The sequence below is a fragment of the Panthera leo genome, chromosome B2 (genome assembly GCF_018350215.1).
Source record: "Panthera leo isolate Ple1 chromosome B2, P.leo_Ple1_pat1.1, whole genome shotgun sequence".
Lineage (NCBI taxonomy): Eukaryota > Metazoa > Chordata > Mammalia > Carnivora > Felidae > Panthera > Panthera leo.
The window spans coordinates 117,146,901-117,162,235 of record NC_056683.1 but is presented as its reverse complement, the minus strand read 5'-3'; the positions used below and the strand labels follow the sequence as shown (position 1 = coordinate 117,162,235).

The 15,335-nt window shown below is 40.7% G+C and overlaps 1 protein-coding gene across 1 annotated transcript in view; it reads right to left on the bottom strand.

Annotated features, from left to right (window-relative positions):
• Nucleotides 1-1,522: 1,522 nt before the first annotated feature.
• TMEM200A (transmembrane protein 200A) overlaps nt 1,523-15,335 on the bottom strand; it is a 73,175-nt gene continuing 59,362 nt past the window's right edge. The window contains exon 2 of the mRNA XM_042939805.1: nt 1,523-4,511. Within this exon, the coding sequence (XP_042795739.1) occupies nt 3,020-4,495 (1,476 nt within the window). The 5' untranslated portion in view covers nt 4,496-4,511 and the 3' untranslated portion in view covers nt 1,523-3,019. The remainder of the gene's footprint in view (nt 4,512-15,335) is intronic.

Sequence of the window (15,335 nt, the reverse complement as noted above, 5' to 3'; positions counted from 1 at the left end):
AGGCCATAGTGAAAAGATGGCCTCCTATAAACCAAGGAGATAGGCCTCAAGAGAAACCAAACACCTTGCTTGATCTTGGACTTGTAGCCTCCAGATCTAGCCTCCAATAGAAAATAAATTTCTATTGTTTAAGTCATCCAATTTGTGGTACTCTGTGATGGCAGCCTGAGCAAACCAATACATCTCAGATAGGCCACAGGTCTTAGAAACTCTTTGGGCTAGAGGCAGTTAGCCCAGAGCCAGATACCTGAAGTTTCCCAGAGGAAGAAATGGGAGTTCCTAAGTAATTTTCAACATTTACAAAAGCCTAAAGGAAATGTATAAAATGCACTCTAACTAAAATTCCAAGTGCTTTTGGGTAGAATTGTATCAAGTCAATATGGTCACATCCACGGTCTCATATTCATCCGAGGCTTTAAGTAGCAACATGTGTCTGATTAATTTAAGGTAAAGTTAATCATTTAATAAAGTTGATTTGTTTGGGAAATAAACTACTCAGGGTGTTTGATGGAGAGAAGGTTTGAGCAGGAATCATTGCTTTGAGCCCCAATTCCTTTATTTGGATTCTCCAAGACCCATGCCGTTTAATCTTCTTCTAATTGCTACAGCTCTTTCAGGGGGGAACTGAGCAAATTACATGGCTTTAGTCATTTGTCACCTCAGGGGTGTTTAGAGCCAGTTTTCAAAGCTGGAAGTATCACTGACATATGCTAGGTGCTATATTTCTGGTTATTTTCCTGAAATTTTAAGTGAAAATGATCCCAAGTATATTAGTCAGGGTTCTCCAGAGAAACTGAACCAATAGGAGATAGATGATTGATAGATAGATAGATAGATAGATGATAGAGATATATATAGGGAGGTTTATTATGAAGCATAAGCTCACATAATTGTGGAGGCCAAGAAATCCCGCAATCTGCCATCTTCAAACTACAGAGGCCCAGGAGATCTGATGGTGTAGTTCCAGTCCAAACTGAAGGCCTAAGAACCAGAGGAGACAACGGTATAAACCTCCGTCTAAGTCCCAAGGTCCAAGGAGCAGGAGTGCCAATGTCTGAGGTCAGGAGAAGACAGATGTCCCAGCTCAAGCCCAGAGAACATATTTGCTCTATCTCTTTTTGTTTTATTCAATTCCTCAACAGAGTAGGTAATGTCCACCTGCACTGGTGGTCTTTCCTCAGTTGACCGATTGAAATGAGAATTCCTGAAAATACCCTCACAAACGCACCTAGAAATCTGGGCATCCCTCAGTATAGTCAAGTTGACTCAAAACATCAATCATCACATGAAGAGAATAAATATGAAAATGGCCTAATTCAATAGGTGGATAGACTAGCACTTTAATCTAATGGAAGCAAAATAAGAAAGCCACAGAGCCCGATACATATACTAAAGTATCAGGTGCCTTCAGTGGAAGATATTTTGAAAGTTCAAAAAACAGTATTTTAAACAGAATTGTACATTTTATTTAAAAAGCAATAGCAAAAGTAGGAAGAACACAAATTTCTATTAAGAACAGAACTTTATTAAATGCTTGATAGTAAAATATTGAGCCCACTCTATTACAATACACAGGCTTGGTGTTCTAACAATTAACACGGACTCAAATCAGGGAAGCCCGTGACGCCAACACAAGCTGGAATCACGGGGAGCTACGAACAGAAATGTATACTCTTTCTCTGCTTCCACAACAGCTGCAATACTGATGCTCAGAAACATTTAGGCATTGGGAAAAACCTGTAAAATTTCCTGAGTATTCCATTAAACAGTTCTTAAAGTCACATGTTACCTTAATGGAAAACATAAACATTTTCTAATGGAAACATCCATTTTAATATTTATTATCTTCAGTAACTGAGAACCAAAATCCCCAAAAGGCCTTACATCATAAGAAAATCTTTGGGGTCATCATAAGGCTTTCCTGCACAAGGTAAATTTCAAAGCAATTTGTCAAGGACTAAAGTTTCTTGAATCACCAAGCGAGTGAGAGGCAAAGATAAAAAAGAAATGTCAGGGTTAGCTGATTATTTTCCAGATAATAGGATCTAAAAAATATTGAGGGGAAGTGAGGATTTGGGGATGAGTGGATGTTGGATAATAAAAGAGATGGCTGGGAAAGGTACTGAGACTAGTTAGCATTAACTAACCCATAGTGTATTTTTGTTGATTAGTCAACATTTTCTTCATGTATATAATTATTTCAAGATAGCATGTCTACAAACTAATTGGTTCATTCCTTTTTCAAGTTAGTTGCAAAGAAATTTTGATTCTGAATATCTAAAGTTATAGCTATTAGCATTTTGATATTTACCCCTACAAATCCCTGGCATTCTCAGCCATGGTGCTTGAATACATGGTTTCTTGATAAAATATCACTAAAATAGAACTAATGCTGAAAAAAAAAATACTACCTACCTAGAGCTCAGGGTACTGATCACAACCAACTTAAACAATTCCTATCAATTAGCTCAAGTAGAACTAAACCAATGTCACGAATTCACATTATTTAGCTCGCCCAGAAACCAGATCTTTTTCCTGTTAGATAATTTAACCAATTTTGTAAAAAAGCAATTATTTAGAAAATCACATCTAAGATTTGCACTCATGCTCATTTAGAAGTATATATTGAATCTTGGCCCTAAATTTGGTACTTCTAGTCCACACTTTGGTACCTTACCTCTTCCAAACTGGACACTTCATTCTATGTATATGACCATCAATGAAAGAACTTGAAAGTAAAGAATGCGAGCTTTAATTCAGATGGAAGTGTTCTGTATTCATATTAATAAAAGAGATAATCTTTTCGAAGGAATGGAAAATGTAAAATCATTTGTGATAATATAAAGTGCTGCAATCATATGTAACCCAAACATATAACCATCTCCCGTATAAACAGCCAGGTCTAACACTACACTACATCATTTGATTACAAGGGCTTTTCACCAATACTTTAACAAGGAAACACTGGTGAAAATTGTTTTAAAATATGTAGCCTTGTAAAATGATATATTTCTGAACATTAAAATCTCGTTTCAGAAGTTCCCCGCTTTAGGTTGTTACTCAAAAACTCATCATGTTCAAAACTCAAATTATTGTGAGACCTTGAAATCATAAGAAGCTTCTCCTTATTGGTAAAGTCTTTCTTGATTGCAGCTTGGGGTACAAGCAGCCTCTCCATCGGGTCCTCTTTATTCTCTAGTTTCATATATCCTTTGCTGTTGCTCCGATCCAACCGAGGCCAACTTGGGTGTTTTCGTTGTTCTGCCTGGACAGTTAGGGTGGAGGGACCCCGGTCTAAGTCTAAGGATTTTGAATGTGACGAGAGCAAATGTAAAGATGTGTTGGACCCAAATTGTCTTCTAGCAGCCCCAGGAGATAAGAGCTGTCCAGCCCCAGGCCCAAGGGCCACAGAGGACTTGTACTGGCTCGACAGAGACTCCCCGATGGAATGATTCCTGGGGAGCACCATGCTGACTGGCTGGAAGGACTCGTTGGCGTTGGGCAAAGGGACCACAAGGGAATCCATCGACAAATTCCTTGACCTACTTTTGAGGTTCTCAGCATCCTCGGTGATGTTATCTATACTGAGCTCATCAATAACACAGTTATTCAGTTTGATCACAGGCAATGTAAAAGCGCTGATGGACGATGACACAATTGATTTGGTTTCACATTTCTTAGGGCCGCTGGTCTTATCATCAGTGGTTTTGGAAGGAGGTGGGTAGAGGCCAAAGACAGACAGAGAGCTGTCAGCAAGCAAAGGTGGCATAAGATGCCCCAAACTCTTATTTTCGTTTAGCGCCAGCTCATCCTCCTCGACAGAGCTGTCCATGCGAAAACTGCTCCTAAAACCTGAGAAAGGGGCAATGGTATTTGCTGCCAGCCTCGAGGCACAGGAGCTCCCATTCTGTTTTACTTCTGTTTCTCCCATCAAACCGGTGTAGATGCCATTCATATGCTTTTGCTCCTTGATTCTTAGCGTGTGGATGTCAATGACTGTGGAGTAGATATCCCTCATGTGTATGATTTTGGTTTCTTTGTCACGGTTCTCATGAAGAATGGCATTTGCACAAATGAAAATGAAGATGCCAATCCCCATTGTGAAAGGGCCGAGCATTTTCATTTTGTCAGAATGCAAATGTTGCTCAAAGAAGCGAACCACCACGCCGCCTTGGTTCCGAATGACCTGAGTTTCGTTAGTCGACAGTGTCGTCTCAGCATCAATAAAATGTTCTTTCTGGGGCCAATAGCCGAGGACCGCCATTGCGATTCCCACAATGGAGATAAGCACTCCCAGAATGAGAAAAAAACCAGATGGGGAATAAAGCCGGATTTTGCCTCGAACGACTACGACATCGGCTTGTGGCCGACGCCTGACTGGTTTCTTCTCTTGGGCAGTAGGTGATGGGCTGAGGTTGACGTGATGCTGTGATCTGGCAGAGTCTTGCCTTTTCAAGGCGGCCAGGCCAGTTATCACTCCACCGGTTGCTATCATAGCTCAGTCTGTTGTTCTGAAAAGAAGGAAAAAAGATGATAATCCAATAGTTCTGGGGCATGCTCGTCAGTTCAACAATTGTTTAGATATTTGTGCTGTTGTTTCATGATGAAAAGGGGCCATCTTTTGAATTGACATAGTTTGGGGAGAAGTTTTGTTTACTGGATAATGTAAAATTCTGGAGATTTCCTTTTATGGCTGAATTAGTGTTTCTATTATTAATGAAATGTGAGCTCAAAGTATATTTTACTTTGATAATTTTATCACTTATTATATAAAACAGTCCCCTGGTCACAAAGTACTCTCTCTCTCTCTCTCTCTCTCTCATACACACACACACACACACACACACCATCTTTCATTATCTGTGTTATTTTAAACAAATGGAAAAATTCAGAACACTTAACAGGCCCCAAACCATCAAACCCTAGACTCACAAAGAAAATACATTCCAGCAACTCACGGTTTAAAATCTCCTCTTGTGAAAGTCACCAATGAACTCTTAACTACCACATTTAATTTCTCCCTCTCCATTCTCAACTTCCTTATTTCTCTGTTTCCATAGACACTGCTGACCCCTCCTTCCTTGAAACTCTCTCTTATCCAGTCTTTTATGATCCTAAGTCTGGCTCTTCCCTGACCTCGCTCACTATTTCAATTTGGCCATCTTCCCTCACCTACAAGTAGACCACCTTCCCCTGAGAAGCATATCTCTGGCCATCTTCTCTTTATACCCTCCCATGGCATTCATATCCACTCCTGCATCTGCCACCATTACCTCTGTGCTAATGAATCCCAAGCCTGTATTTCAGACTGTAGCCTGAGTTCCCATTTCACATCTCTGACTCTCCACTGGGGAACTCATGTACATTCATGCATCGCTAGCGAAGCTTAACTCCCCTTCCACCAGTGTTGCTTGACTTGTCTGACTTCCTTAATGGGGTCACTTCTCAGGTTTTACTCTTCATAAGCATCTTTAACTCCTCCCTTCCTTCTTCCTCTCATCTTCCAATCGGGTTCTAAATCCTAGAAATATTCACAACCTGCTGTCTCTCAATTCTATCCTCCAACTTAATCCTACCCTTCCCAGCCCATGTCAGCTCTAAGTTACTCTCAGTAGACCATTATCATAACTTCCCCACTGGCCTTCCAAACTCCCAATTTCTCTTCCTCCACAGTCAAACTTATATGCTGAGGACAGGTTAATTATCCGATTAATTATTCTCAAACACAGCTCTGAAGTTGTTTAAAGAGTGAAATAATGGATACAACATTCCCCATCACCTACCAGTTAAATCTGGGATTTCAGACCTACGGGACTTAACTTTACCTCTAACTGCCCCCTTTCATTTACATAAAGCTAAAAACGAACAATATTCTCCGTAATTGATAGTATACTATTTCTGAGACTTTGTGAATAATGTTTCATTCATCTAGAGTCCCCCTTACCCTCCATGCCACATTTCATGTATTAAATCTGGCTAGTCACCAAAGTTCACACCCCACTTCCTTTAGGAAGCCCTCTCTGACTGACTCATCAAATCCCACCCGAGCCATTTCTCAGAGCATTTTAGCAAGTATTCTATAGCAACTGCTGTATTATAATGCCCCTCTTCTTTCACTTGTGGTCAAACATCCTGTTCGATTCATATTCTATTACCAAAAACATTCAATATGACTTGCACATGGACAGTGTTCAAGAAACATTTGCTTAAATTTTCAATAAGAGAGTAATTCTTTTCCTGAGATTTGCTGGCTGGCCATCACACTACTCTACTAACTTTCCTAGTTAAAAATACGAACAAACAAAATTAATACCGAAACAAAAAGCAACATGTTGTGAGTTGGTGAAATATTTGTCATTATTTGTAAGAATAGTTCCCAAGCTGCCAGATCTGGTAGGAAACAGAGGATATTTTAGGACTCACAAGGTCTCTGGCAAATTTCTGAGAGAGTTTCTTCACCGCATCAAATCTCATCTTGTGAAACCAAGCTCCCCTTTGGAATTGCTATTTATGATGTCTGAATTGTGTTTAAATAACCAGGGTTGTGGATGATATCTACACTTTTAGCTAGCTGAACAAGCTGGTGAGGGAAGCCAGCCTTCAATGGAATTATAACCAGGATTAAAATAGTTCAATGTTGAAAGAACAGACTATACTGTAACCCATCGCGCAAGTCTATGAAATTCATCACAGTATACATACTGCAGTTCAGAACTTCTCCCAAACCCTGGCTACCATGGAGCTTTAGTGTCGACCTGTGTTTTCTTAATCCCCAAACAGCTTCAAATGTTTGAATAAAATACTTTGATTAGATAGCAGCCATCTAACTCAGTTATTTCCAGGTGGCAGGATAAGGATTTAGTTGGAAATCCTTCTAAAGAGAATGAAAACAAGGGCAAAGACTTTCATCTGGTTTGAAAGCCACCACCGCGAGTGACCGTTCCATACAGAGTCAGCGTCCACCTCCATTTGTTAAAACACGCCTGCGAGCATTGCCACTCTCCATTCCTGAGGCTGACAGAGGAGAGGAGGCTGGAAGAGAAAATCATATTTGAGAAAGATCGATGAGGACAGGAAGGGAGAAAAGAGCGACAGTGAGTGGGCTTTGTGAGAAAGCAAGCAGGTCAGACTAGACAGGAATAAAAAGCAAGCACAGTTTACATGTGAAAACTTACAGCAAATGGAAGGAGAAAAGGGTCGGGGAGGAGTTTAGAAATAAAGAACAGGGTGGGGGGAAATGAAAGGATCCCACAGCTTCTTCAGCCAGGCTGCCCTGGCCAGGCACAGACAAGGGCGCCATGACTTTCAAGGATCTGAAGTTCAGGTTGGGTGCCGATGCACTCCGTTAGCCAGCTTCTGTGATAACTGAGCCCCAAAGTGACCCAACAAGAAAGCAGAGGTGCTTAAACATAGCCACTGCTTCAAAGAGCTTAAATCCCAGTGAAGGAGCTAGTCTATCCCCATAAAACAGAAATAACACCCCTAGAATGAACATTTCTATCACGGAGGACCATTACTGCGGCTTCCTGCAGGTGACAGCATGCTAACTTTCTTTACGGTGAAAAGTCACATGAACAGCATTTCAAGTAAGATCAAGAGAAAACAAGGCTGGAGAACAGAGCCCAGGCTTGTCCCAAACACACAGCTCACCACTGAAGGAGGAAACCAGGTAAGGCTCGCGAGGAAGGGGAAGGCCAGGTCTTGGAAGGTAGCAAATGTCATTCCCCAGTGCTTCAATATTACATTCATAGGCAACAGGACTGGAGTAAGACACAAACACTGTCGTTACAATCTTAGGAAAATTAGTCTCCAGGCAGAAGCAGTACTGAGGGATGGATACTGGTAACAGCATAATGATGCTAATGGCAATTTTGCAAAAAGAAGCCTTTGGACCTGTAAACCTAGAGGGAAAAACACACAGGCCTCCATACCCCCAAACCGATGTCAACTTGGTCCACAGTGTTCAGTGTGGGTGAAAGCAGCTGAAGTCTATTTTCTAATTTATTTTGAAAAGCCACACACATCCCTCCACCCCACACTTTGACCACTGTGCGTGTGTTCTCTACCATCCCAGGCCAGGGCGGGGACTTACTTCCTCAAAGATCCAAGTGAAAAATTTCACTACGACGCTGTATTTCATTCTGATCACTTGGGCACAGAGTTTGTGCCTCCCAGTCTCTCTGGATCCACAGCTTTACCTAACTTTTGGAACTTGAAGAAAGCTCTGTGGTATTCCAATAGCGTCCTCCTCCCAGGAGGGGCACTGTCAGTCTGTGTAGATACTCAGTAATTAGTAAACACTGATACCTGCTATATGTTCAGGCCTGAAAAATATAATAATCAGCAACTATCTTTTTGAAAAGGCCTTTTGACTAGTTATAAATAAACTGAACTAGAGGGTCAGCCACACTCACTTTCCATATTCTCCAAAAAGACATCATGATTTTTCAGAAGTCAAACTGAAAGACAGATATAATCATCTGTGGACAACCAAACATTAAAAGAAATAGTTGAAGTTAACTTTTAGCTCCATATTAATCAGCCTGTTTTCCGTTCCCAGCATCCAGAAAATCAGCCACAATGTTGGTAGAAATAGCTATTATCAGCCTGTAACTTGCACAACGCACCTTCTTCCTCACTGTGCAAACCAGGTTCCTGCTAGGCTGTCTCTGGGCCTTACCCAATCATTGTGGGTCTCAGAAATCAAACAGTAGGAATTCAGTCTCAGTGGCTACCTTTCTCACTGCAGACGTAGACTCTGGCACTCACTCATGCACTCTGTTCTCATCTACTTGCTTGCCTGGGGCTCACCTTTCCTTTGGACCATGTTTATTCTACCCCCTCAGCCAAAAGCTCTTTCTCCTTCACTGAGCAGATTCCCACTTTGCACATCATCTATCAACACCACACCATCATGTCTCATCGTCAGGCTTAAGCTCTCCTATTCTTGCTCTGATAATCACTTTAAAAGGCTTGTTGTTGCGGTCCTGTGCCCTTTCGCAAGCTTATGCACATTGTAGAATTCGCTCTCCACGGCATTCATCCACATTTAGGATTCACACCCTCACGGAAGCATTTTCCTGTACTCTTATGTCCTCTTCTGACCACACGGACCGACTGTTCCGACCACACTGTGAGCCTCCCACACCCAAGATATGGCTCCCGATGCACGCACACACATACATCTGAGACAATGATAAGTAAGTATTCTTGCAGAGTTGGAAAGACCTTTAGATGTTTTGGGTTTTTTTTTTAATTTTAAATTTTATTTTAACTAGTCTCCACACCCAGGCTTGAACTCACAACCCTGAGACTCAAGAGTCGAATGCTCTACTGACTAAGCCAGCCAAGTGCCCCTTAGAGGTCTTTGAATCAGATGTCCTTTCAGGAACGCTGTCTAAAGTCTAACAATGAATTAGCAAAAAAGAATAGGATTGGAATTCAAGGTCTCCGACTCCCAGTCCAATGTCCATTCTTGGTTAAATATTCCGCTTTCTTTTGATGTCACGCTATCCCAGTGCCTCACAGAGTGTCGGGAATGTGATAAACGCTCAGCAAATTTCTCTGTTGACTATGAACTCACTTGATTAATGTCTGCATATTACTGAAATGTGCCAGAGACCAGGAACACCAAGTCAGTAACATTTGGTCCCTGATTTCAATGAGTATGGAGTGAAATCGGAGAGCCATCAAATATGTATTTAAAAGGAAATGTGGGGCGCCTGGGTGGCTCAGTCGGTTGAGCGTCCAACTTTGGCTCAGGTCATGATCTCAGGGCTTGTGAGTTCGAGCCTTGTATCAGGCTGTGTGCTGACAGCTCAGACCCTGGGGCCTGCTTTGGATTCTTAATGTCTCTCTCTCTGCCTCTCCTCTGCTCACACTCTGTCTCTCAATAATAAATAAAACATTAAAAAATAATTTTAGGGGCGCCTGGGTGGCTCAGTCGGTTAAGTGTCTGACTTCAGCTCGGGTCATGATCTCGCGGTCCGTGAGTTCGAGCCCCGCGTCGGGCTCTGTGCTGACAGCTCAGAGCCTGGAGCCTGTTTCAGATTCTGTGTCTCCCTCTCTCTCTGACCCTCCCCCGTTCATGCTCTGTCTCTCTCTGTCTCAAAAATAAATAAACATTAAAAAATAATAATAATAATTTTAAAGGAACTGAACTAGGGGCACCTGGGTGGCTCAGTCGGTTAAGTGTCCAACTCTTGATTTTGGCTCAAGTCATAATCTCACGGTTCTTGAGTTTGAGCCCTGCACTGGGCTCGGCACTGACAGTGTAGAGCCTGCTTGGGATTCTCTGTCTCCCTCTCTCTGCCCCTCCCGTTTCATTCTCTCTCTCTCCCTCCCTCTCTCTCTCAAAATAAATAAATAAGCTTAAAAAACTAAAATGAAATGAACTAATTGTTACGATGGTGTTATACTGAGGAATGCTCTTTCCCACTCGCTGGAGGGATCAGGGGAGGGTCCCAAGAAGCAACAGAATGGAGGCTTAGTGTATCGGTAGGTTTGCCACGCACACGGATTCTAATTCATTTTTGTTCCTCACAAAGTCTGTGCACTATGGTTTTTCTTCATCCGCTCAGCCGAAGTGTGCTTATCATCCCATATGTATTTGCTACTGTCTTACTTATATATTTGAATTTTTATTCTTAGCTCAAGGTTTAAAAATTCACCAGAATCTGAGGCTATCTGCCAAAAGAAAGCAAAAATTAATCTGTGCCTTCAGGACCAAACAAAAACATTATATAAAAATCCCACGTGGCATCCACAAATGTGACAGATGGAAATATTTTCTGTTCAGCTAGAACGGTTTTAGGACTTTCTTCCCAATAGAGACATTTTAAACTTTCAGAGTAGGATTTTTAATCTATATCTTTACCAGAGTTGGAAGAGACAATGCCTGTGGGTGACTAATAGTTCAATTATATTAAAGTTTAAAAAATAAGAATAGAGTAGAAATCACTTTTTAATGTGTAGCACGATGGTTTTGCACATGGACACTGGAATCACAGAAACCTGATAGCCAGGCAACCTTAGACAAGTTGTTTTAAATTCTTCTTTTTAAAAATTTTTTTCTTTTATGTTTATTTATTTTTGAGAGAGAGAGAGAGAGACAGAGTGCGAGCAGGAGAGGGCAAAGAGAGAGAAGGAGACACAGAATCCGAAGCAGGCTCCAGGCTCCAAGCTCTCAGCACAGAGCCCACCTGACATGGGGCTCGAACTCAAGGACCACGAGATCAAGAATTGAGATGAAGTTGGACGCTTAACCAGCTAAGCCACCCAAGCGCCCCGAGTTGTTTTAAATTCTTATCTCAGTTCCACTATCTGTAAAATGGCAAAAACCTTCTTTAATACATAGCATATGGTGCACTGGAGGCAGAAAACCTGATGGGAAGGGCTTGAATTCCTCCACACCACTTAATGGCTACAAGTGAGCAACTGACTCAACGTCCTGGAGCCTCAGTTTCCTCACCTGTAAAATGAGGATAACACTGGTTGTTGCAGAACAAAGACAATAATGAATGTGGTGCACAGCTCAGTGTCTGGGAACGAAGGTCCATGTTAGTGACATTAGCTGTGTCTACTATAAGGTCATTTTAAGGATAAAATGAAGCAATATCTATAAAATATTTCCTGTAGCATTGATTATAGTAAATTCTGAATAAACAACAGCTGTTGTTATTAACTCTTTATTCTCAGTACTATTACCACTTTCATCGCTCCACTAGGCAAACCAAAATATACTTTAATACATTAAGTTAAATAATTAATGATGGCTTACTGTACACGGAGAGAAAATTATGGCTGCAAGTTTGTACTGGGTCGTGGAGTCTAAACCTATCGGAATGCAGATCGTATTTTAGTGGCAGAAGCATTAATAATTTGGCAGTTGTAAAGAAGAGCTGCATTTCTAGGAGAGAGAGGCAGGTGGGGGTTATAGAAGAATATAAAGCATGCCTTTCTTTTTCACTCTATTTCTCAGATTTGGAGACCTGTCTTGGGACCAAAAAAAAAAAAAAACACAAAAAACCCCAGCAATAATAAAAAATAAAGTAGGAAAGCCCAAACCAGTTCATCTGATGGTTTTACTTATCTTAATGATGCTGTTGAACCAAATGCATGAGTATCGGATCAATTCTGCAACCACCATTCTGTTTCCATTGGGACCCTTGGGCATAAAACGGCCTGAAAATGAAGAGCAATTTGGGGCTTGGGGATAGAGGGACTAGAGAATTTGCCATTAGGGGGATATAAAGTGAAAATTGCAAAATATTAATTTTGTGGCAAGAGGTATAAGCTATGATTTTGTACACTATGAAGACCTTTGCTGGTCTGCCTTGGAGAGAAGGGTTTCTTAACATTCAGTATGGTTCTACATCATCATGAATGCTAGAACTAAAGGGAAATACAAAATTTTTTATAATTAGCAGAATGATACCCAAGTCATTCAATACAAAATACCATTTTATGGTCAAGTACATCCTACACAGGCAGAAAATGCTAGGAACAGAGAATGCGCTTGGAAATCTATACGTGTTCTTTGTTACTGATGCCTTCAGAACCCGCCAGCCTGATAAACTGTAAACTATGGGTCCAGATCTCTTATGAACCGTGTGATAATGACATGGAACAACTGCTCTGCGAGGACTAAAAGCCATGAAGCTCACAGAACACAAAAGTCTTCAGGAGGCCAAATAACAGATCCATAATGAGCTTTTAGAAAAAACCCTGCTGAGACCCAGTGGGAGATATTTTCCACAGGAAGAGAAGAAACTAGAAGCCCATTTCCCCCAAAGTAGAAATATGCTTCCCGCCTTGTACCCTAATTCTTCAAACCTGGACAAGCTCTTCCAATGACTGTCACACTCCCTGTTCACTGAAGTTCCAAGTAGGAAGTCGACTTGAAACTGATGTCCAGGAGCTATTGTTAAATGAGTCACAGATTTACTAAAATGCAGGAAATTAGTTGAGATATTTGTGGATCAAGAGCGAAAAACATTTAAAACCAACATTTAAGTTGGACTGTGTATACAGATTTCTCTTCTGCAGAAGAACATACATGGTAACTTCACTTAGAGGTACGGTGGCCATGTGTTTGGAGACAACATTGGAAAGTGAGACTCCAGCAAGTATTAATAACCTTTCCAGCGATTTTAAATGCCTGGTAAGTCCCAAACACACTGTTGACATTCCTATAGGAAGGAAAGCTGGAGCATGGTAGTAAGTTTCAATTCTACTTGTTTGGCTTTCTAACAATATCTCATGTAAGTCCACCAGTTTTCTATGTAACACAGCTGGGCCAGAACTGTTAAGGATGCCAAACTTCTTACTTTCTTCTCTACTGCATATTAGCAACCATTTCTCACCAGAGCAAAACAGAGCTGTGTCATCACATGGTAGCTCAAGGCCGCCACGAAGTATTTTTAAAACCCTAGAAAAATATTAGGAAATAATTCAAACCACATCATTCCCACTAGAGAATTTCTTTTTGCCTGTAAGTGAAACCTGAGGAGGACTGCCCTTTAGGCAAGGTAGGAAGAGGTGTGAAAGGCAGCCTCATGAGGCAGGGCAAGACCAAACTCCTCACCAGTCACAAAGAATGAATGTATTAGACTTCCAATTTAAAGAAAGCGTTTGTTAGTCAGTCTGTCCTCTTCCCCCACCTCTCCCTCTATTTGGTAGTTACTTGTACTTAAGGTAAAAACCCAGCAGTGCAAAATGAAGAGGAAGTCTCTGGCTTCCCTAGTTTCCCCTTCCCAGAGGTCAGCAGACTGTTGGAGAAGTAGGAAGAATGTTTTCTCATTTGGTTTCCTAGAATTGATTTATATGAACTCTTTATATATTGAAGAAATCAGCTCTCTGGTAGTGATATGCCTGGCAAACACATTTAGCTTATATTTTTACTTTTTTTATCGTATCTTTTATCAAACAGAATACTCAATTGTATGTTGTCAGCCTTATCAGCATGTTGATTGATGGCTTCATAGAATCATTAGAAAGATCTTCAATGGAAGATCATGTTAAAAATTCTCCCATGTTTTAGGGGCACCTGGGTGGCTCAGTCGGTTAGGCAGCTGACTCTTGATCTCAGCTCGGGTCCTAATCTTGAGGTCTGTGAGTTCAAGCCCCACACCGGGTTCTGCCCTGACAGCGTGGAGCCTTCTTGAGATTCTCTCTCTCCCTAGCTCTCTGTCCGCCGCCCCCCCAACTTGTGCTCATGTGTGCTTTCTCTCTTTCTCACAATAAATAAATAAACATTACAAAAAATCTCCCATGTTTTCTTCTTTTATGTTCTTTTATGTTCTAATTCTCTTACATTTTAATTTCCTCCCGAATCTGGATTTGTGTGTGTGTGTGTGTGTAAGAATACAGGTAGGGATCTAACTTGTTTACAGGTAATAAATCTTCCCTCCCTTGCTTTGAAATGCTACTTTCATTGCATACTAATTTCTTATAGTTGTACAAAAACCAAATCCCATATGCATTTGGATCAATATTAAGACTGACCATCCTGTTTCATTACTCTATTAATCTGCCTTATCCAAATTGATTTGATTACTATTCACGTTGTAATACATATTTGGATACCTGATAAGATTATCTTATTCTCATTCAAGTTCCTTGTCTATTCTTACACATTTTACGTTCCTATGAACTTCAGAATTTGATTTTTAAAAATCTGGCACTTTTATTGAGAGCGTGCTAGATCTCTAAATAAATACAGGGAGAACTGACACTATTATACCACAGCAGCATTTTATTTAAATGTTTTCTTTTATGTCATAGTTTTTTTTAAAAACATACATCTTTCTCATTTCTTGTTACTTTTTGTGTCTTGGGTATTTTGTCACTGGGTTTCTGTTGTGTATCGGTATGTTTTCTGTCACTATTATTTCTATCTTCAAGTGGTTGCCGTTTGGATGTAGGAAGTCTACTAATTTTTGTGCATTAATTTACTAAGCTGCCCTGCTGAACTTGTTCACTGATTAAAAATATATATATATATATATATATATATATATATATATATATATATTTTAGTTCATTCTCTTAGGTGCCTTAGAAGGACAATTACATCATCCAGATAAAATATTTTTGCCTCCTTTTTCCCAATTTTATTTATTTTTATTTTTTGTAATGTTTTTATTTATTTTTGAGAGAGAGAGAGAGACAGAGCATGAGCAGGGGAGAGGCAGAGTGAGAGGGAGACACAGAATCCGAAGCAGGCTCCAGGCTCCGAGGTGTCAGCACAGAGCCTGACGCAGGGCTCGAACTCATGGAGTGTGAGATCATGACCTGAGCTGAAGTCGGACGCTTAACCAACTGAGCCACCCAGG